General features: G+C 46.2%; 2 protein-coding genes across 2 annotated transcripts; both read right to left on the reverse strand.

The window, feature by feature from the left end:
• Window positions 1–345: 345 nt before the first annotated feature.
• LOC106613269 (extracellular calcium-sensing receptor) lies at window positions 346–4,388 on the reverse strand. Its single transcript, XM_082955588.1, has 6 exons — window positions 4,095–4,388; window positions 3,393–3,682; window positions 2,855–3,150; window positions 2,573–2,742; window positions 1,796–2,141; window positions 346–1,527 (listed from the first exon to the last, which is right to left on the reverse strand). Exons 1-6 carry the CDS (start codon window positions 4,386–4,388, stop codon window positions 611–613), a joined length of 2,313 nt encoding a protein of 770 aa, XP_082811714.1. The 3' UTR covers window positions 346–610.
• A 10,062-nt stretch (window positions 4,389–14,450) lies between these two features.
• LOC106613259 (extracellular calcium-sensing receptor) lies at window positions 14,451–20,489 on the reverse strand. Its single transcript, XM_082955550.1, has 7 exons — window positions 20,212–20,489; window positions 19,416–19,710; window positions 18,654–18,943; window positions 18,113–18,408; window positions 17,628–17,848; window positions 16,951–17,296; window positions 14,451–16,682 (listed from the first exon to the last, which is right to left on the reverse strand). Exons 1-7 carry the CDS (start codon window positions 20,487–20,489, stop codon window positions 15,766–15,768), a joined length of 2,643 nt encoding a protein of 880 aa, XP_082811676.1. The 3' UTR covers window positions 14,451–15,765.
• Window positions 20,490–23,174: the final 2,685 nt, after the last annotated feature.

A 23,174-nucleotide genomic window follows, 5' to 3' on the forward strand; every position in this document is an offset into this window, starting at 1 on the left:
TTGATTTGCACTTTTCGAACCAAAGTACGTTAATCTCTAGGAGACAGAACGCATCTTCTTCCTGAGCGGTATGATGCCTGCGTGGTCCCATGGTGTTTATACTTGCGTACTTGTCAGGGTTGTATTAAGAACGGGACCAAGGTGCAGTGGATATTGAGTTCCACGTATTTATTCCAATGTGAAACTTAATTAATCACTCCAACCTAATTGTATGTAAACTTCCGACTTCAACTGTGTATGAAAATGTTTATTACGTTATTATAATACATAATATGATGAATTACAATATCAACTGAACACATGCACATCAATGTTATATAAATTCATATAGGAATAAAGCTTTTCTCCAAACAACATAGAAGTGGTTCCACTCTGTAGGCTACTGCTAATCACATCATTTAGCAGGTCAAATTAGATTTAAACACTCTAGACTTGAACAATCTCTCTTAACATTGGAATATCTAAAGTGAACCTGTGTGAAGTTACTAGTTACAATGTTACCAATGATTAGATGCTAAATTGGTGGTCAACTCTTTCAGAGTAGTCCTACCTAACTGTATAATACACCATATAACTGAACGTTACAATGTTTTTTCCCCTCAATCATTTCTTAATAACGTATATCATTGGATGTCTTCTCCATAAGGTGTTTCTTGGTGTTCTTCTCCGGCCTGAACAGAATAATAAAGCATTTAGGAACAAATAATAGAAAGAACAACCAAAAGCTAGAGGTGATGATGGCAAAGATCTCCACAGCTACAGTGAACTTCCCAGGAGAGCTGACATAAGCTGGGATAAAGGTGATCCAGACTGCACAGAATATGAGCATGCTGAAGGTGATGAATTTGGCCTCATTGAAGTTATCAGGCAGCTTTCGAGCCAGAAAAGCCAGCACAAAGCACAAGAGAGCCAGGAGTCCAATATAGCCCAACACAGCCCAGAAGCCAATAGCTGAACCCACATCACACTCAAGAATGATCTTTTCCTTGTAGGTAGTGAGGTTTTTAATGGGGAATGGAGGGGACAGGACCAACCACAGAGTGCATATCAAAGCCTGGACAAACGTGAAGGACACTACAGTCAATCTCTGCTGTGGAGGGCCAAACCATTTCATGACATTACTGCCTGGAAGCGTAGCCCTGAAGGCCATCAACACCACTATTGTTTTCCCCAGAACACAAGAGATGCAGAGGACGAAGGTGATCCCAAACGCTGTGTGACGCAGCATACAGGACCATTCAGAGGGCCGGCCAATGAAGGTAAGAGAACACAGAAAACACAGAGTCAAGGAGAAGAGAAGCAGGAAGCTCAGCTCAGAGTTGTTGGCCCTGACGATTGCTGAAGTCCGGTGGCGGTAGAAGATGGTTGCCGTAGCGATGGCCAGACAAGCCCCGCCCACAGAGCAGGCGGTCAGGATGATTCCGAGGACCTCGTGGAAGGACAGGAACTCCACAGGCTTAAGGATACAGCGGTCTCTCTCAGCGTTGGGCCAGTACTCCTCGGGACAGATCAGACAGTCTGATGAATCTGACCAGGACAAAACAACAGACATTAAATGGTAATAATAATAGATTCAGGTTTTATTTATTTACAAATTCATGTCCCACAATGCTGCAGTTTGTCAGTTTACTATAAAGAATGTTGAATTAATGTGCAGCTTACATGAGATAATAAGAACAGGAATATGATTTACAGACACTACCTTTGTAGTGTTGTTAGTATGAAAAAACCACTATTTAGTAAACCGTGATAGAAATAACTACACATTTTATGCCAACTATTCCTATTGTCCTACCTGTGTTATTACTGATCTCTCCCTCTCCACATTGGATACAGTCATAACAGCATACAGGCTTTCCTTTCCGTATAGCCTTACGAGTGCCTGGGGGACAGCTCTCACTGCAAACTGACACAGGTACTTGTGTACTGTTCTTTACCCAGGTGATTTCCTTCTCGATGTCAAGCCTCTGGTCAGGAGCCAGGGACGCATCATAGCGCCCCACTGTCACAAACTTCATCTTCCCACTCTCCCGTCTCTGCCAGTTGACCAGCTCATAGGTGGCCACTGGGTCCCCGTTGGCATCGAAAGACACCTGGTACCCATTACGAGAGAAGTTCACCCTCCTCAATCTCTCCAGGACCTGGGGGTTGGAAGGGCAAGGGAGAGAGAGAGGGGACGAGAGAGAAGGAGAGAGGTGAAGAGAGATGGAGATAAGGGAAGAGAGAGATGAGTGAGGGGATGAGAGATGGAGAGAGAGAAGTGAGGGGATGAGAGATGGAGAGATTAATGGAGAGAGGGGAAGAGAGAGATGAGAGATGGAGAGAAGGGAAGAAAGATGGAAAGAGAAATGGAGAGAAGGGAAGAGAGATGGAGAGAGGGAGAGAGAGAAACAGAACATTAATTCAACTCATATTTATCAAATGTGTTACTTTAGAAGAAGTTGTAAAGTGTAACGAGAACTCTTAGGCCTTCATACATGTCGTCTAAATAAACATATTTATCAGGAAATTATACTATAGACTTGTCATTCACCTGTGTTTGCTTCACATGAAGGTTTTTGTCACAGTTCACAGTGGAGTTTTCTCTCTCTTCACAAACAATGCTGTGGATGGCGTGTGCTATGGCATAAACAGCTTTATACACCATGTTAGTGACACGTAGCTGAGATGTATCTGTGTAGGGAACCTGTAGCTGCTGTATATCCTCACTGCCATCACACACCTTCTCCTCAACACCAACACCTGTTGAGGAGGTCCCTACAGACAGATAGACAGATAGACAGATAGACAGACAGACAGACAGACTTACGGATGATGAATGGATGGATAGATAGATAGATAGATAGATAGATACCTTTCCCCAGCCTACAGCCAAAGGCTCCCTCCCAGAACTCAGTGAGCATGGGAGAGTTGGACACCTTCTGTGGGGAGAGGTCCAGGAGGAAGTCCCTTAGGCCGGGGATGACAGAGCGTTTGATGCCAAATCCGATGGCCCCGGCACACAGGCCGAAGCGCAGCATATCTGGCTCAGTGACCCAGGACTCGCTCCCGATCCACTGGCGGGGCGGAGAGGGCAGGCGGTCCATCTCCCTCAGGAGGATTCTCATGTCCCAAGAGGATACGAATGCAACCACCACCCAGGCTGTGGAGCTGCGGAACATGATTATATCATATGTTTAATATGCTGGTCATGGTTGTCATTCAATGGAATGTCTCAGTGAAGTGAACATGAACATTAGTATTAATCAACACTTTGACAAGCTTAAGATATGCAAATCATGTTGGTCTCACAGATCAGCTTTGGGAAAAGAGAGAAATTAACAACAATAGTTTTGTTTTAATATAGTCTTGCATTTGTGTGAATGAAAAGTTCACAAGTAATCATGGATCACCTGCGGATCACGTCGGCCACCCGTTGCACTCTGCTGAGTGGGTTGGTAAGGGAGAAGGCTTCAGAATATTCCACACAGATGCCTTCCTCTTGTGCTGCCTGTAGGAAAGCCGCCATACCGTTATTACCGTAGTCAGAGTCGGAACGGACCGCCCCAATCCAGGTCCAGCCGAAGTGCCTGATGAGGTGGGCCAGAGCGGCAGCCTGGAACTGGTCACTGGGGATGGTTCTGAAGAAGGTTGGATACTGTTTCTTATCACTCAGACAAGCACAGGTGGAAGAGTGGCTCACCTGGGTAAAAACAGACAGTCGAACACATTAAAAAGAACATCATGTCGGCCTAACAACTCTAATGTATTGGCTACTTCCTGCTTGTTTTATTTAGCTATGTAGTTTGATGTTAGGGAGACATGAATAATAATAAGCCAATTCATTGTTTTTCATTAGGCCAGAATGAATAGGATACACAAAAGTGTGACACCAATCTCTGGTCTCCCATAACAACCTAGCCTATGAAAGATAGTCCTCATATCATGTTTTAATGCCCCCAGACGTTCTCCAGACTCATATTCCTCAGTCTATGTTCAAATACCTCTCTACACATAATTTCACACAGAAATGTATATTCCTGAAATAGAGGAGAATACAGTTGGAATACAGGGAATTAAAAGAAGCTGAATGATTTCTTTCCACAGGAGTTTACCTGAGGAATGCCTAAAGGGCCGATGATGCGCAACATGCTGATGGTAGGCGTGGAGGCAGACTCGCCAATGATAGCTGTCACTGTAGCCGACCCCGAGCACTGTTCTCCGGTATCAAACATGGGGTCCAGGCCATTAGCCAGCTGGAAGGCCACTTTCACGGCCATAGGGACCGAGTTGCAGGAGTCGTGCACTTGATAACCAAGTGTGACACCCGGTAGCAGGTATGAACTGTTGTTTATCTCCTCAACTGCGAAGATCATGGCGCGCGAGAAACGCAACTCACGGGAATCCATACTGTAAATAGAAGATGGGTTAGTGAGCACCTCCTGACGAATCATAAACTAGCTTATAGAATGTTACCATGGCAAACAGCCTAATATCTAGTATTATTTTCCACACCGTCTATATGCCTACACTTTTGTTGTCTGTAATTGAGGACATTGTAGGATAGCCTACAATTGAAAATGTGATCCTTTGTAACAGTAGTCTTTCCCTATTATCTAAGACACAAACACACTTTTTATGTCTACAAACACACTGTTAATCTGTCTTTAAAAGCACTGTTTATCTGTCTTTAAAACATTGTTTAACTGTCTTTAAAACACTGTTTATCTGTCTTTAAAACACTGTTTATCTGTCTTTAAAACACTGATTATCTTCTTTAAACACATTGTTTATCTTTCTTTAAACACATTGTTTCTCTGTCATTAACACACTGTCTCTCTGTCTTTAAACTTACTGTTTATCGGTCTTTAAACACATTGTTTCTCTGTCTTTAAAACACAATTTATCTGTCTACCCACACAGCCACAGTCCTGTCCCCTGCTCCCTCTTGCGCTCACTGACCTCCCTGTGCACTGCAGGGGCTCAGGCATGCTGGTGTAGCTGTGATCCATAGTGTGCATGTAGTAATGGATGGAGAAGACACCCCCGATGACAAAGTTCCCGTCCTGGGAGAACACCGGAGGACGAGGGGTGCCTTGGAGCCTGCATCTGACAGACTCCAGCCCAGAAGCAGAGGTAGAGATAGAGGCAGATGTGAGCAAGGCAAGCCCACCAGCCATCACAGCTAGATGTAGTAGAACCAGACAACCAGCCAGACTTGGATCCAGAGCAGGAGCCAGAGAGAGCCTCATTCCCCTGATGTGTAGAAGGTATGGGGTAGCACAGCGCCAGACAGACCCACATAGGTTAGGTTACCTCTCTACTCTGGGTTAAATACCCACCGTACCTCTGTGGGGATTCCTCTGGGGGCCACACTGTGGGTATGGCCATGCCAGGAAGGGAGGGGTTAGAGGCTGCTCTGCTCACCCAGTCAGGTCCTTCTTCTTTCAGCTATAGAGAGTTTATGCACCAGAATCAGAACTACGTAGACTGTAATGGTTTAGATAGACATAAACATACATTAGACACACAATAACCATTAGCCTCTCTAATATTTCCCTTACTGTCTAGTCCTCTTGGCACGCTGGCTCTGACAGTATTTACCCCACTGTCTAGTTCATTTGGCACTTTGCCTCACTTATATTTCCTCTACAGTCTAGTCCTCTTGGTACGCTGGCTCTACACAGTATTTACCCAACAGTCTAGGCCTCTTGGCACGCTGGCTCTGCACAGTATTTAACCCACTGTCTAGTTCATTTGGCACTTTGCCTCACTTATATTTCCTCTATAGTCTAGTCCTCCAGGCACGCTGTCTCTTCACAGTAATTCTGCGACAGTCTATTTAACCTACAATCTAGTCCTCTTTGCAAGCTGGCTCTATTCAGTATTTCCCCAACAGTCTAGTCCTCTCGGCATGCTGGCAGTACCAGAATTTATTCTAAAGTCTAGTCCTCTTGGTATGCTTCCTCTCTTATATTTACCCTACAGTATAGTCCTCTGTGCACGTTGCCTCACTTACAGGTGAAGTATGAAGTTTACATTCACCTTAGCCAAATACATTTAAACTCAGTTTTTCAAAATTCCTGACATTTAAAACCTGTTTTGGATAGGGGGCCGTATTTTCACGGCCGGATGAAAAACGTACCCAAATTAAACTGGTTACTACTCTTGCCCAGAAACTAGAATATGCATATAATTAGTATATTTGGATAGAAAACACTCTGATGTTTCTAAAACTGTTTGAATGGTGTCTGTGAGTATAACAGAACTCATATGGCAGGCAAAAACCTGAGAACAATCCAACCAGGAAGTGGAAAGTCTGAGAATTGTAGTTCTTCTTTTGAATCTCTATCGAAACTAAAGTGTCTGTGGGGTCACGTTGCACTTCCTAAGGCTTCCATTGGCTGTCAAAAGCCTTCAGAAAGTTATTTCAGCATTCTCCTGTCACTGGGCAGAGTATAGGAGCTCAGTCACTGAGTGGACTGCCTGGGGACAATGCGCAATCCCGCGATCGTGCCGTTCCTTCTTTTTCTTCTTCAATTAATATTGTCCGGTTGGAATATTAGCACATTTTTACATTAAAAATACCATAAAGATTGATTTTAAACAGCATTTGACATGCTTCTAAGAACGTAATGGAACATTTTGACTTTTCGTCTCTGGTACTGCGCTCGCGCGTTATGCCTTTGGATAGTGCTCTGTACGCACGAACAAAACAGAGGTATTTGGACATAAATATGGATTATTTCGAACAAAAACAACATTTCTTGTGGAAGTGGCAGTCCTGGGATTGCATTCTGACGAAGATCAGCAAAAGTAAGAGAATATTTATAATACTAATTCTGAGTTTAGGTGACACCGAACTTGGCGGGTGTCTGTATAGCTTGCAGTGATGGCGAGCTATGTACTCAGAATATTGAAAAAATGTGCTTTCTCCGTAAAGATATTTTAAAATCTGACACAGCGGTTGCATAAAGGATTACTGTACCTATAATTCTTAAAATAATTGTTATATATTTTGTCAACGTTTATGATGAGTATTTTTGTAAATTCACCGGAGGTTTATGGTGGGAATACATTTTCTGAACATCATGTGCCAATGTAAAATGCTGTTTTTGGATATAAATATGAACTTTATCAAACAAAACATACATGTATTGTGTAACATGATGTCCTAGGAGTGTCATCTGATGAAGATCGTCAAAGGTTAGTGCCTCATTTAGCTGTGTTTTGGGTTTTTGTGAAATATATCCTTGCTTGGAAAATGGCTGTGTTGTTACTTTTGTTTATGTACTCTCCTAACACAATCTAATGTTTTGCTTTCGCTGTAAAGCCTTTTTGAAATCAGACAATGTGGTTGGATTAAGGAAATGTGTATCTTTAAAATGGTGTAAAATAGTCGTATGTTTGAGAAATTGAAATTATTAGATTTTTTAGGTTTTGTATTTTGCGCCGTGCTGTTCCATTGGATGTTGGCTAGGGGGTTCCGCTAGCAGAACGTCTGTCCTCAACAGGTGTTAATCCAAATAAAGATTCCCTGTTTTAGGTCACTAAGGATCACCACTTTATTTTAAGAATGTTCTAGAGAAAATGACTTATTTCAGCTTTCATTTCTTTCATCACATTCCCAGTGGGTCAGAAGTTTACATGCACTCAATTAATATTTGGTAGCATTACCTTCAAATTGTTTAACTTGGGTTGAACGTTTTGGGTAGCCTTCCACAAGCTTCCCACAATAAGTTGGGTGAATTTTGGCCCATTCCTCCTGACAGAGCTGGTGTTACTGAATCAGGTTTGTCGGCCTCCTAGCTCGCACACACTTTTTCAGTTCTGCCTACAAATGTTCTATTGCATTGATGTCAGGGCTTTGTGATGGCCACTCCAATACCTTGACTTTGTTGTCCTTAGGCCATTTTGCCACAACTTTGGAAGTATGCTTGGGGTCACTGTCCATTTGGAATACCCATTTGCAACCAAGCTTTAACATCCTGACTGATGTCTTGAGATGTTGCTTCAATATATCCACATAATATTCCATCTTCATGATGCCATCTATTTTGTGAAGTGCACCAGTCCCTCCTGCAGCAAAGCAACCCAACAACATGATTCTGCCACCCCATGCTTCACGGTTGGGATGGTGTTCTTCGATTTGCAAGCCTCCTCCTTTTTCCTCCAAACATAAAGATGGTCACGATCTTTGTCCCCATGTGCAGTTGCAAACCGTAGTCTGGCATTTCTATGGTGGTTTTGGAGCAGTGGCTTCTTCCTTGCTGAGCGGCCTTTCAGGTTATGTCGATATAGGACTCGTTTTACTGTGGAAAAAGATACTTTCGTACCTGTTTCCTCCAGCATCTTCACAAGGTCCTTTGCTGTTGTTCTGGGATTGATTTGCACTTTTCACACCAAAGTACGTTAATCTCAAGGAGACAGAACGCGTCTTCTTCCTGAGCTGTATGACGCCTGCGTGGTCCCATGGTGTTTTTACTTGCGTTTTATTGTTTGTACAGATGAACGTGGTTGCTTCAGGCGTTTGGAAATTGCTCCCTGTCACTACTACTTCCGAAGTCGGTCCCTCTCCTTGTTCGGGCGGCGTTCGGTGGTCAACGTCACCGGCCTTCTAGCCATCGCCGATCCACTTTTTATTTTCCATTTGTTTTGTCCTTGTCTTACACACCTGGTTTCATTCCCCCATTTACTTGTCCATTATTTAACCCTCTGTTCCCCCATGTTTGTTTGTGAGTGATTGTTTGTATTTAATACGGTCCGTTATTGTGCCCTAGATTATTGCATTGTATTATTGATTCTTTGATTTAATTACATTTATTACTCATATCTGCTGTCCTGCGCCTGACTCCTCTACACCAGCTACACACAGGCTCATTAAAGAATCACTCTCCTTGAATGGAGTCAGCAGGAGCAGACACCCTCTCTGTGGCAGTAGAGGAGTGCGTCCAGCAGCACTCGACCCTTTTGCAACGTCTGGGCACCGCCATGGATCGAGTGTTGCAGACGATAGATCGTTAGGAGAGAGGAGGAGGTCTTCAAGCGCCCCCACCAGCCCCACTACAGCAGACCCCCCTCCTTCACCCGGTCCCAGTGGGATTCGGCTCGCGCTCCCGAGGGAGTATGATGGGACGGCTGCCGGATGCCAGGGGTTCCTACTCCAGTTGGAACACTACCTGCGACCGTCCACCCGGCTCCTTCGGGACGTGAGAGCGTGTCCACCCTCGTCTCCTACCTCTCAGGCAAAGCCCTGGAGTGGGCCAACGCCGTATGGAGTGAAGGAGATGCGGCGCCATTGGACCATTATGCAGAGTTCACCCACCGCTTTCGGGCAGCTTTCAAGCACTCGCCTGAGGGTCGAGCGGCAGGTGAACGTTTGTTCCACCTGAGTCAGGGGACGAGGAGCGCACAGGATTTCACTTTGGACTTCCGGACCCTGGCCGCCAGCGCGGGATGGAACGACAGGGCCCTGATCGATCACTACCAGTGCAGTCTGAGCGAGGACGTCCGTCGGGATCTGGCCTGCCTAGACACCACCCTCACGTTGGACCAGCTAGTGGACCTGTCCATCCGGCTGGACAACCTCCTTGCTACCCGCGGACGTCCGGATTGGGGCCTGTCAGTTCCATCTCCAAGCAGCTCCGCTCCGATGCCCATGGAGCTGGGAGATGCTGCGCTTAGTGCGACCGGAGGAGGGGCCATTCCCTACACCATCTGTGGCCGCAGAGGGCACACTGCTGGTCGGTGCTGGGGGGGTTCCTCAGAGAGTCGAGGAAGCAGGCAGGGCACTATCGTGTCACCCCAGGTGAGATGGAACCACGCTCACCCAGAGCCCCCTGTTGCTCACATGTATGTGTTTATTACATTTCCTGAGTTTTCCCTGCATTCCCAGCATAAGGCGCTCGTAGATTCAGGCGCATCTGGGAATTTTATTGACCCTTCATTTGCCCATAGTTTAGGGATCCCCCTTGTTCCTGTGGTTATGCCCTTCCCTGTGCACGCCCTAGATAGTCGACCATTAGGATCAGGGCTGATTAGGGAGGCCACCGCTCCACTAGACATGGTTACGCAGGAGGGTCACAAGGAGAGAATCAGTCCCTTCCTTATTAATTCTCCTGCATTTCCCGTGGTGCTGGGCCTACCCTTGTTGGCCTGTCATGACCCCACTATTTCGTGGCAACAGAAGACTATCAAGGGGTGGTCACGAAAGTGCTCAGGGTGGTGTGTAGGGGTTTCCATCGGTGCGACTACGGTGGAAAGTCCATACCAGGTCTCCACCTTGCGCATCCCCTCAGAATATGCCGATTCGGCTCTCGAAGGCGACTCAATTACCACCCTGTCGACGGGGGGATTGTGCGATAAATCTCCTGGTAGACGCAGCACTTCCCAGGAGTCACGTGTATCCTCTGTCACAGGAGGTGACGGTGGCTATGGAAACATATGTCTCCGAATCCCTGCGGCAGGGATACATTCAGCCCTCCACTTCACCTGCCTCCTCAAGTTTATGTTCTGTGAAGAAGAAGGATGGAGGTCTGCACCCGTGTATTGACTATCGGGGTATCAATCCGATCACGGTGAGGTACAGCTACCTGCTGCCTCTCATCGCCAGTGCGATCGAGTCAATGCACGGGGCGCGCTTCTTCACAAAATTGGATCTCAGGAGTGCATACGGGAGGGGGACGAGTGGAAGACGGCATTTAGTACCACCTCAGGGCACTATGAGTACCTCGTCATGTCTTACGAATTGATGAATGCTCCATCAGTCATCCAGGTCTTTGTGGACGACAATTTCCGGGACCTACACGGCAGGGTGTAGTGGTGTATATCGACGACATTCTGATATACTCCGCTACACGCGCCGAGCATGTGTCGCTGGTGCGCAGGGTGCTTGGTCGACTGTTGAAGCAAGACCTGTACGTGAAGGCTGAGAAATGTCTGTTCTTCCAACAGTCCGTCGCCTTCATAGGGTACCGCATTTCCACTTCAGGGGTGGAGAAGGAGAGTGACCGCGTTTCAGCCGTGCGTAATTGGCCGACTCCCAGCACGGTAAAGGAAGTAGAGCGGTTCCTAGTGTTTGCCAAGCCCCGGAGGTTAATCCGGGGCTTTGGTCAGGTAGCAGCTCCCATTACCTCACTGCTGAAGGGGGACCTGTGCGATTGCAGTGGTTGGCTGTGGCGGACAGGGCTTTTGGTCACCCTGTGGCTCAGTTGGTAGAGCATGGTGTTTGCAACGCCAGGGTTGTGGGTTCGATTCCCACGGGGGGCCAGTACGAGATAAAAAAAAAAATGTATGAAATGAATTGAAATGTATGCATTTCTAATGTAAGTCGCTCTGGATAAGAGTGTCTGCTAAATGACTAAAATGTAAATGTCACCTGAGGGCTCTGTTTACCTCGGCTCCCGTGCTGGCTCATCCAGATCCCTCTTTGGCGTTCATAGTGGAGGTGGACGCGTCCGAGGCTGGGATAGGAGCCATGCTCTCTCACCGAAGCTGTCACACCGACGCTCCGCCCCTGTGCCTTCTTTTCGAAGAAGTTCAGCCCGGCGAGCGAAACTATGATGTTGGGGACCGGGAGCTTTTGGCTGTCGTCAAGGCTCTGAAGGCGTGGAGACATTGGCTTGAGGGGGCGAGACACCCTTTTCTCATCTGGACTGACCACCGCAATATGGAGTACATCCTGGTGGCGAGGAGACTGAACCCTCGCCAGGCAAGGTGGGCCATGTTTTTTACTCATTTTGTGTTCACCTTGTCCTACCGACCAGGTTCCCAGAACGCTAAGGCAAAAGCACTGTCCCCGGTGTATGACACAGAGGAGCGGTCAATGGATCACACTCCCATACTCCCGGCCTCTTGCCTAGTGGCGCCGGTAGTGTGGGAGCTGGACACGGATATCGAGCGGGCGTTACGTACAGAGCCCACTCCTCTCCAGTGTCCAGCTGGGCGTCTGTACGTTCCATCTGCTGTCTGCGACCGGTTGATCTATTGGGCCCACACGTCACCCTCCTCTGGTCATCCTGGCATCGGTCGGACGGTACGCTGTCTTAGTGGGAAGTACTGGTGGTCCACCTTGGCCAAGGACGTGAGGGTTTCTGTTTCCTCCTGCTCTGTGTGCGCCCAGTGCAAGGCTCCCAGGCACCAGCCCAGAGGGAAGTTACAAACCCTACCCGTTCCACAACGGCCGTGGTCGCACCTTTCGGTGGACTTCCTGACGGATCTTCCTCCCTCACAGGGCAACACCACGATCCTGGTCGATGTGGATCGGTTTTCTAAGTCCTGCCATCTCCTCCCTTTGCCCGGTCTCCCTACGGCCCTACAGACTTAGGAGGCCCTGTTCACTCATGTCTTCCTACACTACGGGATGCCTGAGAACAAAGTCTCAGATTGGGGTCTCCAGTTCACGTCCAGGATATGGAGGGCGTTCATGGAACGTCTGGGGGTCTCGGTCAGCCTCACCTCAATTTTTCACCCCGAGAGTAACGGGCAGGTGGAGAGAGTAAACCAGGATGTGGGTAGGTTTCTGCAGTCATATTGCCAGGACCGGCCGGGTGAGTGGGCGGTGTTCATCCCCTGGGCAGAGATGGCCCAAAACTCACTCCGCCACTCCTCCATTAACCTCTACTCCTTCCAGTGCGTACTGGGGTATCAGCCGGTTCTGGCACCTTGGCATCACAGCCAGATCAAGGCTCCTGCCGTGGATGAATGGTTTAAGCGCTCGGAGGAGACCTGGGATGCCGCTCATGTGCACCTATAACGGGCCGTGAGGCGGCAGAAGGTGAGCGCCGACCGCCACCGCGGTGAGGCCCCGGTGTTAGCACAGGGGGACAGTGTCTGGCTCTCGACCCGAAACCTGCCCCACCGCCTGCCCTGCCGGAAGCTGGGCCCGCGGTTTGTGGGGACATTCAAAGTCCTGAGGAGACGGAACGAGGTATGCTACAGGTTACATCTTCCCCCAGATTACTGCATTATTCCCTCGTTTCATGTGTCCCCTGGTGGCTGGTCCACTCCAGGAGTGTGAGGTGCAGGATGTTCCTCCGCCCCCTCTGGACATCGAGGGGGCCCCGGCATATGTTGTTCGAGCCATCCTGGACTCGAGGCGTTGGGTGAGGGGCCTTCAGTACCTCATGGAGTGGGTGAGGTACAGTCCGGAGGAAAGATGCTGGGTGCCGGTGGAGAACGTCTTGTACCCTTCGTTGCTGCGGGAGTTCCACCGTCTCCATCCAGATCGCCCTGCGCCTCGTCCTCCGGGTCATCCCCGGGGTCGGTGTCGGCACTCTGCTGGAGCCGCGCGTCAAGGGGGGGTACTGTCAGGACTTCTGCCTTAGTCAGTCCCTCTCCTTGTTCTAGTCATTGCCGATCCACTTTTCATTTTCCATTTGTTTTGTCCTTGTCTTACACACTTGGTTTCATCCCCAAAATTACGTGTTCATTATTTAACCCTCTGTTCCCCCATGTTTGTTTGTGAGTGATTGTTTGTATGTAATATGGTTTGTTATTGCGCCGGACTCCTCTACACCAGCTACACACAGGCTTATTACTCTCCCAAGGATGAACCAGACTGTGGAGGTCTACAAATTATTTTCTGAGGTCTTGGCTGTTTCTTTTGATTTTACCATGATGTCAAGCAGAGAGGCACTTAGTTTGAAGGTAGGCCTTGAAATAAATCCACAGGTACACCTCCAATTGACTCAAATTATGTCAATTAGCCTATCAGAAGCTTCTAAAGCCATGACATATTTTTCTGGAAATTTCCAAGCTATTTAAAGGCACAGTCAACTTAGAGAATGTAAACTTCTCAACCACTGGAAGTATGAAACAGTGAATTATAAGTGAAACAACTGTAAACAATTTTTGGAAAAAAGACTTGTGTCATGCACAAAGTAGATGTCCTAACAGACTTGCCAAAATTATAATTTGTTTTAAAAAAAATGTGTGGAGTTGTTGAAAAACGAGTTTTATTGACTCTACCCTAAGTGTATGTAAACTTCCGACTTCAACTGTGTATGAAAATGTTTATTATATTATTATAATACATAATATGATGAATTACAATATCAATTGAACACATGCACGTGTCGTGTCTTTGGCTATGCCGGATTAAGTGATATGACATGCTAACTTATAAAATTATTTCTCTGTAATTAATATTACTTGATTAAGCTAATCATGTAAATTTAATTAACTAGAAAGTCGGGGCACCACGGAAGAACGTTTATAGAGCTGTTATCTTCCGAATAAACTCTTAAAATACTTAGTAATATTTTACCTCGATAGCAGTCAATATTAACCCTTGTCTTATTTTCAGTCTCATAATGAAAGTTGTAAGTTCTTGGCTATCTTCACGAATCCTGGCTAACAAGTTGAATCAGCAATACAAAATTGGGTTTAATTATTTATTTACTAAATACCTAACTAATCACACAGAATTACAAATCTTACAGAATACAATGTCGTCATACAGAAAACGTCCCAGTAGACGGAACAGATATGACGGCTGGTTACACAAAGGAAAGGGGGTTGGGCTTGAATGAAAGAGCGGGAAGATTTAGGAACAGAGAAACAGCAGCTATGCTATCGTAAATACATTATCTTATGCATTCTAAATTACCGCCCATTTGGAAAAGGAAAATGCAATAAATATTTACTCTGAGCTGCGCTTCGGTAGATTGGTCGTAGATGCTGGCCGGGTTGGCCAACAGATCTTCCTGTTACTCGGAAGAATGTCTCTGGTGGTCAATTGGATACGTGGTGGTATCTTCGTCCGTCTGTTAGACTGGATCCGTCGTCCGTACTTTCCTAGCCCACGTTACAGCGGCCTCTGCTAACTCAACGGCTAGGAAGTAGCACTTCTGTAGTGAATAAGCTCAAAGTTCATACCAGTTCATACCATAGCTCACGCCGAGGTTGGCTTAGTTGACATGTGTGTCCTTCTAACGTAGAGGCTGCAGGCCTCTCGTACTGGAACTACCTGGTTATCTTTTCGTCAAAGGATTATATAGTTGGGAGGGGGATGGAGGTGTTTCATCGTTTATAACCCCTTGGTCTCTTCACAGGGTTGGGCCACTGATCGAGCAGGGCAGTTTCCTTATGAAAACCCAAATCTCTCATTCGGAAGCTAAAATTACATTTCATCTCCTAACAAACATTTTCAATATCAAACATTTCAATTGCATAACAATTCCATGTGACTCTGATAACTAGAGGGTGTATACTTTCTCAGATACAGTTTATGTCGTCCTGTCGTCAGTCATAATGTCTCAGATGACAACCGAACTGACATACATACTCATTACGTTCCCAAGCATATTTCCAACTGGTTTTATTAACAAAATATGTGGTACCTTTCCACATTTGTTTGATGTTCCCAGACTCTCTATATTTAACAGGACAGCAGTCCTTCAGTAGGGTCAGTAAGAGAGGGGAAGGGGGAAAGGTATTTATGGGGGGGTCATAAACCTTACCCACAGGCCAACGTCATGACACACGTCAATGTTATATCAATTCATAGGATTAAAGCTTTTCTCCAAACAACATGGAAGTGGTTCCACTCTGTAGGCTACTGCTAATCACATCATTTAGCAGGTCAAATTAGATTTAAAAACTGTAGATTTGAACAATGTCTCATAACATTGGAATATCTAAAGTGAACCTGTGTCATGTTACTAATTACAATGTTACCAATGATTAGCTGCTAAATTGTTGGTCATCTCTGTCAGACTAGTCCTACCTAACTGTATAATAAACCATATAACTGAACGTTACAATGTTTTTCCCCTCAATCATTTCTTAATAACGTATATCATTGGATGTCTTCACCATAAGGTGTTTCTTAGTGTTCTTCTCCGGCCTGAACAGAATAATAAAGCATTTAGGAACAAATAATAGAAAGAACAACCCAAAGCTAGAGGTGATGATGGCAAAGATCTCCACAGCTACAGTGAACTTCCCAGGAGAGCTGACATAAGCTGGGATAAAGGTGATCCAGACTGCACAGAATATGAGCATGCTGAAGGTGATGAATTCGGCCTCATTGAAGTTATCAGGCAGCTTCCTAGCCAGAAAAGCCAGCACAAAGCATAAGAGAGACAGGAGTCCTATATACCCCAACACAGCCCAGAAACCAATAGCTGAACCCACATCACACTCTAGAATGATCTTTTCCTTGTAGGTAGTGAGGTTTTTAATGGGGAAGGGAGGGGACAGGACCAACCACAGAGTGCATATCAAAGCCTGGACAAACGTGAAGGACACTACAGTCAATCTCTGCTGTGGAGGACCAAACCATTTCATGACATTACTGCCTGGAAGCGTAGCCCTGAAGGCCATCAACACCACTATTGTTTTCCCCAGAACACAAGAGATGCAGAGGACGAAGGTGATCCCAAACGCTGTGTGACGCAGCATACAGGACCATTCAGAGGGCCGGCCAATGAAAGTAAGAGAACACAGAAAACACAGAGCCAAGGAGAAGAGCAGCAGGAAGCTCAGCTCAGAGTTGTTTGCCCTGACGATGGCTGAAGTTCGGTGGCGGTAGAAGACAGTTGCCGTGGCGATGGCCAGACAAGACCCGCCCACAGAGCAGGCGGTCAGGATGATTCCGAGGACCTCGTGGAAGGACAGGAACTCCACAGGCTTAAGGATACAGCGGTCTCTCTCAGCGTTGGGCCAGTACTCCTCGGGACAGATCAGACAGTCTGAAGAATCTGACCAGGACAAAACAACAGACATCAAATGTTAATAATAATAGTTTCAGGTTTTATTTATTTACAAATACATGTCCCACAATGCTGCACTTTGGCAGTTTACAATAAAGAATGTTGAATTAATGTGCAGCTTACATGAGATAATAAGAATAGGATCGTGATTGACAGACACTACCTTTGTAGTGCTGGTAATATGAATAAACCACTTCTTAGTAAACCGTGATAGAAATTACTACACGTTTTAAGCCAACTATTCCTATTGTCCTACCTGTTTTATTACTGATCTCTCCCTCTGCACATTGGATACAGTCATAACAGCATACAGGCTTTCCCTTCTGTACAGCCTTACGAGTGCCTGGGGGACAGCTCTCACTGCACACTGACACAGGTATTTGTGTACTGTTCTTTACCCAGGTGATTTCCTTCTCGATGTCAAGCCTCTGGTCAGGAGGCAGGGACGCATTATAGAGCCCCACTGTCACAAACTCCATCTTCCCACTCTCCCGTCTCTGCCAGTTGACCAGCTCATAGGTGGCCACTGGGTCCCCGTTGGCATCGAAAGACACCTGGTACCCATTACGAGAGAAGTTCACCCTCCTCAATCTCTCCAGGACCTGGGGGATGGAAGGGAAGGGAGAGAGAGAGAGAGGGGACGAGAGAGAAGGAGAGAGGTGAAGAGAGATGGAGATAAAGGAAGAGAGAGATGAGTGGGGGGAAGAGAGATGGAGAGATAGATGTAGAGAGGGGAAGAAAGATGGAAAGACAGAAATGGAGAGAAGGGAAGAGAGATGGAGAGAGAGAAACAGAACATTAATTCAACTCATATTTATCACACGTGTTACTTCAGAAGAATTTATAATGTATAATGAGAACTCTTAGTTCTTCATACATGTAGTCTAAATAAACATATCAATCAGGACATTATACAATCGTCTTGTCATTCACCTGTGTTGGCTTCACATGAAGGTTTATGTCACAGTTCACAGTGGAGTTTTCTCTCTCTTCGCAAGCAATGCTGTGGATGGCGTGTGCTATGGCGTAAACAGCTTTATACACCATGTTAGTGACACGTAGCTGGGATGTATCTGTGTAGGGAACCTGTAGCTGCTGTATATCCTCACTGCCATCACACACCTTCTCCTCAACCCCAACACCTGTAGAGGTCCCTACAGACAGACAGACAGACAGACAGACAGACAGACAGACAGACAGACAGACAGACAGACAGACAGACAGACAGACAGACAGACAGACAGACAGACAGACAGACAGACAGACAGACAGACAGACAGACAGACAGACAGACAGACAGACAGACAGACAGACAGACAGACAGACAGACAGACAGACATGTAAAAAGATATATATAGAAAAAGAGACAGATGAATGGATGGATGGATGGATGAATGGATGGATGGATAGATAGATACCTATCCCCAGTCTACAGCCAAAGGCTCCCTCCCAGAACTCAGTGAGCAGGGGAGAATTGGACACCTTCTGTGGGGAGAGGTCCAGGAGGAAGTCCCTGAGGCCGGGGATGACAGAGCGTTGGATGCCAAATCCGATGGCCCCAGCACACAGGCCGAAGCGCAGCATATCTGGGTCAGTGACCCAGGTCTCGCTCCCGATCCACTGGCGTGGCGGAGAGGGCAGGCGATCCATCTCCTCCAGCAGGATTCTCATGTCCCCAGAGGCTACGAATGCAACCACCACCCTTGCTGTGGAGCTGGGGAACATGATTATATCATATTGTTAATATGCTGGTCATGTTTGTCATTCATTGGAATGTCTCAGTGAAGTGAACATGAACATTAGTATTAATCAACACTTTTGACAAGCTTAAGATATGCAAATCATGTTGGTCTCACAGATCAGCTTTGGGAAAAGAGAGAAATGAATAACAATAGTATTTTTTATAAATATAGTCTTGCATTTGTATGACTGAGAAGTTCACAAGTAATCATGGATCACCTGCGGATCACGTCGGCCACCCGTTGCACTCTGCTGAGTGGGTTGGTACGGGAGAAGGCTTCAGAATACTCCACACAGATGCCTTCCTCTTGTGCTGCCTGTAGGAAAGCCGCCATCCCGTTATTACCGTAGTCAGAGTCGGAACGGACCGCCCCAATCCAGGTCCAGCCGAAGTGCCTGATGAGGTGGGCCAGAGCGGCAGCCTGGAACTGGTCACTGGGGATGGTTCTGAAGAAGGTTGGATACTGTTTCTTATCACTCAGACACGCACAGGTGGAAGAGTGGCTCACCTAGGTAAAAACAGACAGTCGAAAACATTAGAAAGAACAGCCTAAGAACGGCCTAACAACTCTAATGTATTGGCTACTTCCTGCTTTTTTAAATTTAGCTATGTAGTTTGATGTTAGGGAGACATTATAAGAATAAGCCAATTCATTGTTTTTCATTAGGCCAGGTTGAAAAGGATACACAAAAGTGTGACACCAATCTCTGGTCTCCCATAACAACGTAGCCTATGAAAGAGAGTCCTCAGATCATGTTCAAATGCCTCCAGACATTCTCCAGACTCATTTTCCTCAGTCTATGTTCAAATGCCTTTCTCCACATAATTTCACACAGAAATGTATATTCCTGAAAGAGAGGAGAATACAGTTGGAACACAGGGAATTAAAAGTTGAACTCATTCCTGAAAGAGAGGAGAATATACACTAGGAATACAGTAAATTAAAAGAAGCTGAATGATTTCTTTCCATATGAGTTTACCTGAGGAATGCCGAATTGGCCGATGATGCGCAACATGCTGATGGTAGGCGTCGAGGCAGACTCGCCAACAATAGCTGTCACTGTAGCCGAACCAGAGCACTGTTCTCCGGTATCAAACATGGGGTCCATGCCGTTAGCCAGCTGGAAGGCCACTTTCACGGCCATCGGGACCGAGGAGCAGGAGTCGTGCACTTGATAACCAAGCGTGACACCCGGTAGAAGGTATGAACTGTTGTTAATCTCCTCAACAGCGAAGACCAGGGCGCGCGAGAAGCGCAACTCACGGGAATCCATACTGTAAATAGAAGATGGGTTAGTGAGCACCTCCTGATGAATCATAAACTAGCCTATAGAATGTTACAAATGCAAACAGCCAAATATCTAGTATTATTTTCCATACCGCCCATATGCCTACACTTTTATTGTCTGTAATTGAGGACATTGAAGGATAGCCTGCATTTGAAAATGTGATCCATTGTAACAGTAGGCTTTAACTACACTCTCATACACAAACACACTTCTTATCTGTTTTTAAACACACTGTTAATCTGTCTTTAAACGGACTGTTTATCTGTCTTTAAAACACTGTTTACCTGTCTTTAAAACAATGTTTGTCTCTTTAAAACACTGCTTATCTGTCTTTAAACACACTGTTTGTCTCTTTCAAACACTATCTGTCTTAAAAACACTGTTAATCTGTCTTTAAACACACTGTTTCTCTGTCTTTAAAACACAATTTAGCTGTCTACCCACACATCCACAGTCCTGTCCCCTGTTCTCTCTTGCGTTCACTGACCTCCCTGTGCACTGCAGGGGCTCAGGCATGCTGGTGTAGCTGTGATCCACAGTGTGCATGTTGTAGTGCATGGAGAAAACACCCCCGATGACAAAGTCCCCGTGCTGGGAGAACGCCGGAGGACGAGGGGTGCCTTGGAGCCTGCATCTGACAGACTCCAGCCCAGAGGCAGAGGCAGATGAGAGCAAGGCAAGCCCACCAGCCACCACAGCTAGATGTAGTAGAACCAGACTACCAGCCAGACTTGGATCCAGAGCAGGAGTCGGAGAGAGCCTCATTCCCCTGATGTGTAGAAGGGATGGCGTAATACAGCACCACACAAACCCACATAGGTCAGGTTACCTCTCTACTCTGGGTTAAATACCCACCGTACCTCTGTGGGGATTCCTCTGGGGGCCACACTGTGGGTATGGCCGTGCAAGGAAGGGAGGGGCTAGAGGCTGCTCTGCTCACTCAGTCAGGTCCTGCTTCTTTCAGATATATAGACTGTATGCACCAGTGTAAGCCCTAATTAGACTGTAATGGTTTATATAGACATAAACATACAGTAGACACACAATAACCATCTGGCTCTCTTATATTTCTCCTAAAGACTTGTCCTAATGGCATTTTGACTCTACACAGTATTTCCCTTCAGTCTTTTCCCCTTGGTATGTTTCCTCTCTTATATTTCCACCACAGTCTAGTCCCCTTGGCACGCTGGCTCTACACAGTATTTCCTCTATAGTCTAATCCTCTTTGCACGTTTACTCTTTTATATTTCCACCACAGTCTAGTGCCCTTGGCACTCTGCCTCCACAAAGTTTTTCCCCAACAGTCTAGTCCTCTTTGCATGCTGGCTCTCTTATATTTCCACTGCAGTCTAGTCCTCTAGGCATGCTGGATCTACACAGGAACCTAGAAAGAAACCTGGAGAGGAACCAGGCTCTGAGGGTACGCCAGTCCTCTTCTGACTGTGCCAGGTAGAGATTATAAGAGTATATGGCCAAGATGTTCAAACGTTAGAGACAGCAGGTGTGGTAGAGTGAGAGAGTTGATAACAGCAGGTCCGGGACAAGGCAGCACGTCCGGTGAACAGGTCAGGGTTCAGTTGAAACTGGAACAGCAGCACGACCAGGTGGACTGAGGACAGTAAGGAGTCATCAGGCCAGGTAGTCCTGAGGCATGGTCCCAGGGCTCAGGTCCTCCGAGAGAAGAGAAAGACAAAGAGAGAAAGAGAGAGAGAATTAGAGGGAGCATACTTAAATTCACACAGGACACCGGATAAGACAGGAGAAATACTCCAGATATAGCAGTGAACCTAGCCCCCTGACACAAACTATTACAGCATAATTACTGGAGGCTGAGACAGGAGGGGTCGGAAGATACTGTGGCCCTGTCCGACTATACCCCTGGACAGGGCCAATCAGGCAGGATATAACCCCACCAACTCTGCCAAAGCACAGCCTCCATACCACTAGATATCTTTAACCACCAACTTACTACCCTGAGACAAGACAGAGTATAGCCCACGAAGATCTCCCCCATGGCACAAACCCGAGGGGGGCGCCAACCCGGACAGGAAGATCACGTCAGAGACTCAACCCACTCAAGTGACGCACCCCTCCTAGGGACGGCATGGAAGAGCACCAGTAAGCCAGTGACTTAGGGTAATAGGGTTGGAGACAGAGAATCCCTGTGAATCCCTGAGAGAAGGGAACCTGCTAGGCAGAGACAGCAATGGCGGTTCGTCGCTCCAGTATCTTTCCGTTCACCTTCACACCACTGGGCCAGACTACACTCAATCATGGTACATACTGAAGAGATGAGTCTTCAATAACGCCTTAAAGGTTGAGACCGAGTCTTCGTCTCTCAAAATGGATAGGCAGACCATTCCATAAAAATTGAGCTCTATTGGAGAAAGCCCTGCTTAGAAATTCTAGGGACAATAAGGAGACCTGTGTCTTGTGACCGTAGCGTATGTGTAGGTATGTAAGGCAGGACCAAATCAGAAAGATAGATATGAGCAAGTCATGTAATGCTTTGTAGGTTAGCAGTAAAACCTTGAAATCAGTCCTTGTCTTAACAGAAAGCCAGTGTAGAGAGGCTAGCACTGGAGTAACTGAAGTTTATTTAGTGCTTTATCTGGGTAGCCGGAAAGTAGAGCATTGCAGTAGTCTATTCTAGAAGTGACAAAAGCATGGATACATTTTTCTGCATCATTTTTGGACAGAAAGTTTCTGATTTTTGCAATGTTATGTTATGGAAAAAAGCTGTCCTTGAAACAGTCTTGATATGTTCGTCAATAGAGAGATCAGGGTCCAGATTTACGCCAAGGAGCTTCACAGTTTTATTTGAGACGACTGTACAAACATCAAGATCAATTGTCAGATCCAACAGAAGATCTTTTTGTTTCTTGGGACCTATAACTAGCATTTATGTTCTGTCTGAGTTAAAAAGTAAAACATTTGCCGCCATCCACTTCCTTATGTTTGAAACACAGGCTTCCAGGGAGGGCAAATTTGGGGCTCCACCATGTTTCATCGAAATGTACAGCTCTGTATCGTCCGCATAGCAGTGAAAATTAACCAAGATGTAAAATATATAGTGAAAACAATAGAGTTGATTTGTCAGAGGACAAACCATCCACAGAGACAAACTGATATCATTCTGACAGATAAGATCGAAACCAGGCCAGAACTTGTCCATGTAGACCAATTTGGGTTTCAAATCTCTCCAAAAGAATGTGGTGATTGATGGTATCAAAAGCAGCACTAAGGTCTAGGAGCACGAGGACAGATGCTGATAGTAGCAAAAAGTAATTTACCATATTCACGAATGCAGTCTCAGTGTTATGATGGGGTCTAAAATCAGACTGAAGTGTTTTTTATGCATTGTTTGTCTTCAGGAAGGCAGTGAGTTGCTGTGCAACAGATTTTTCTAACATTTTTGAGAGGAACGGGAGTTTTGATATAGGCCAAAAG

This window comes from Salmo salar, chromosome 09 (genome assembly GCF_965601325.2).
Source record: "Salmo salar chromosome 09, fSalSal1, whole genome shotgun sequence".
NCBI classification, from domain to species: Eukaryota; Metazoa; Chordata; class Actinopteri; order Salmoniformes; family Salmonidae; genus Salmo; species Salmo salar.

What these genes read in the sequence shown, in the direction of transcription:
- LOC106613259 (XM_082955550.1), bottom strand. Translation starts at nt 20,489, where the DNA reads ATGAGGCTCTCTCCGACTCCTGCTCTGGATCCAAGTCTGGCTGGTAGT. An exon ending in GTGGCCGACGTGATCCGCAG is followed by an intron (nt 18,409 to 18,653) that starts GTGATCCATGAT and finishes CATGTTCCCCAG; the next exon opens with CTCCACAGCAAGGGTGGTGG. An exon ending in TTCATGTGAAGCCAACACAG is followed by an intron (nt 17,297 to 17,627) that starts GTGAATGACAAG and finishes TCCATCCCCCAG; the next exon opens with GTCCTGGAGAGATTGAGGAG.
- LOC106613269 (XM_082955588.1), bottom strand. Translation starts at nt 4,388, where the DNA reads ATGGATTCCCGTGAGTTGCGTTTCTCGCGCGCCATGATCTTCGCAGTT. An exon ending in GCCCTTTAGGCATTCCTCAG is followed by an intron (nt 3,683 to 4,094) that starts GTAAACTCCTGT and finishes GTTTTTACCCAG; the next exon opens with GTGAGCCACTCTTCCACCTG. An exon ending in AAGAGAGAGAAAACTCCACT is followed by an intron (nt 2,142 to 2,572) that starts GTGAACTGTGAC and finishes TCCAACCCCCAG; the next exon opens with GTCCTGGAGAGATTGAGGAG.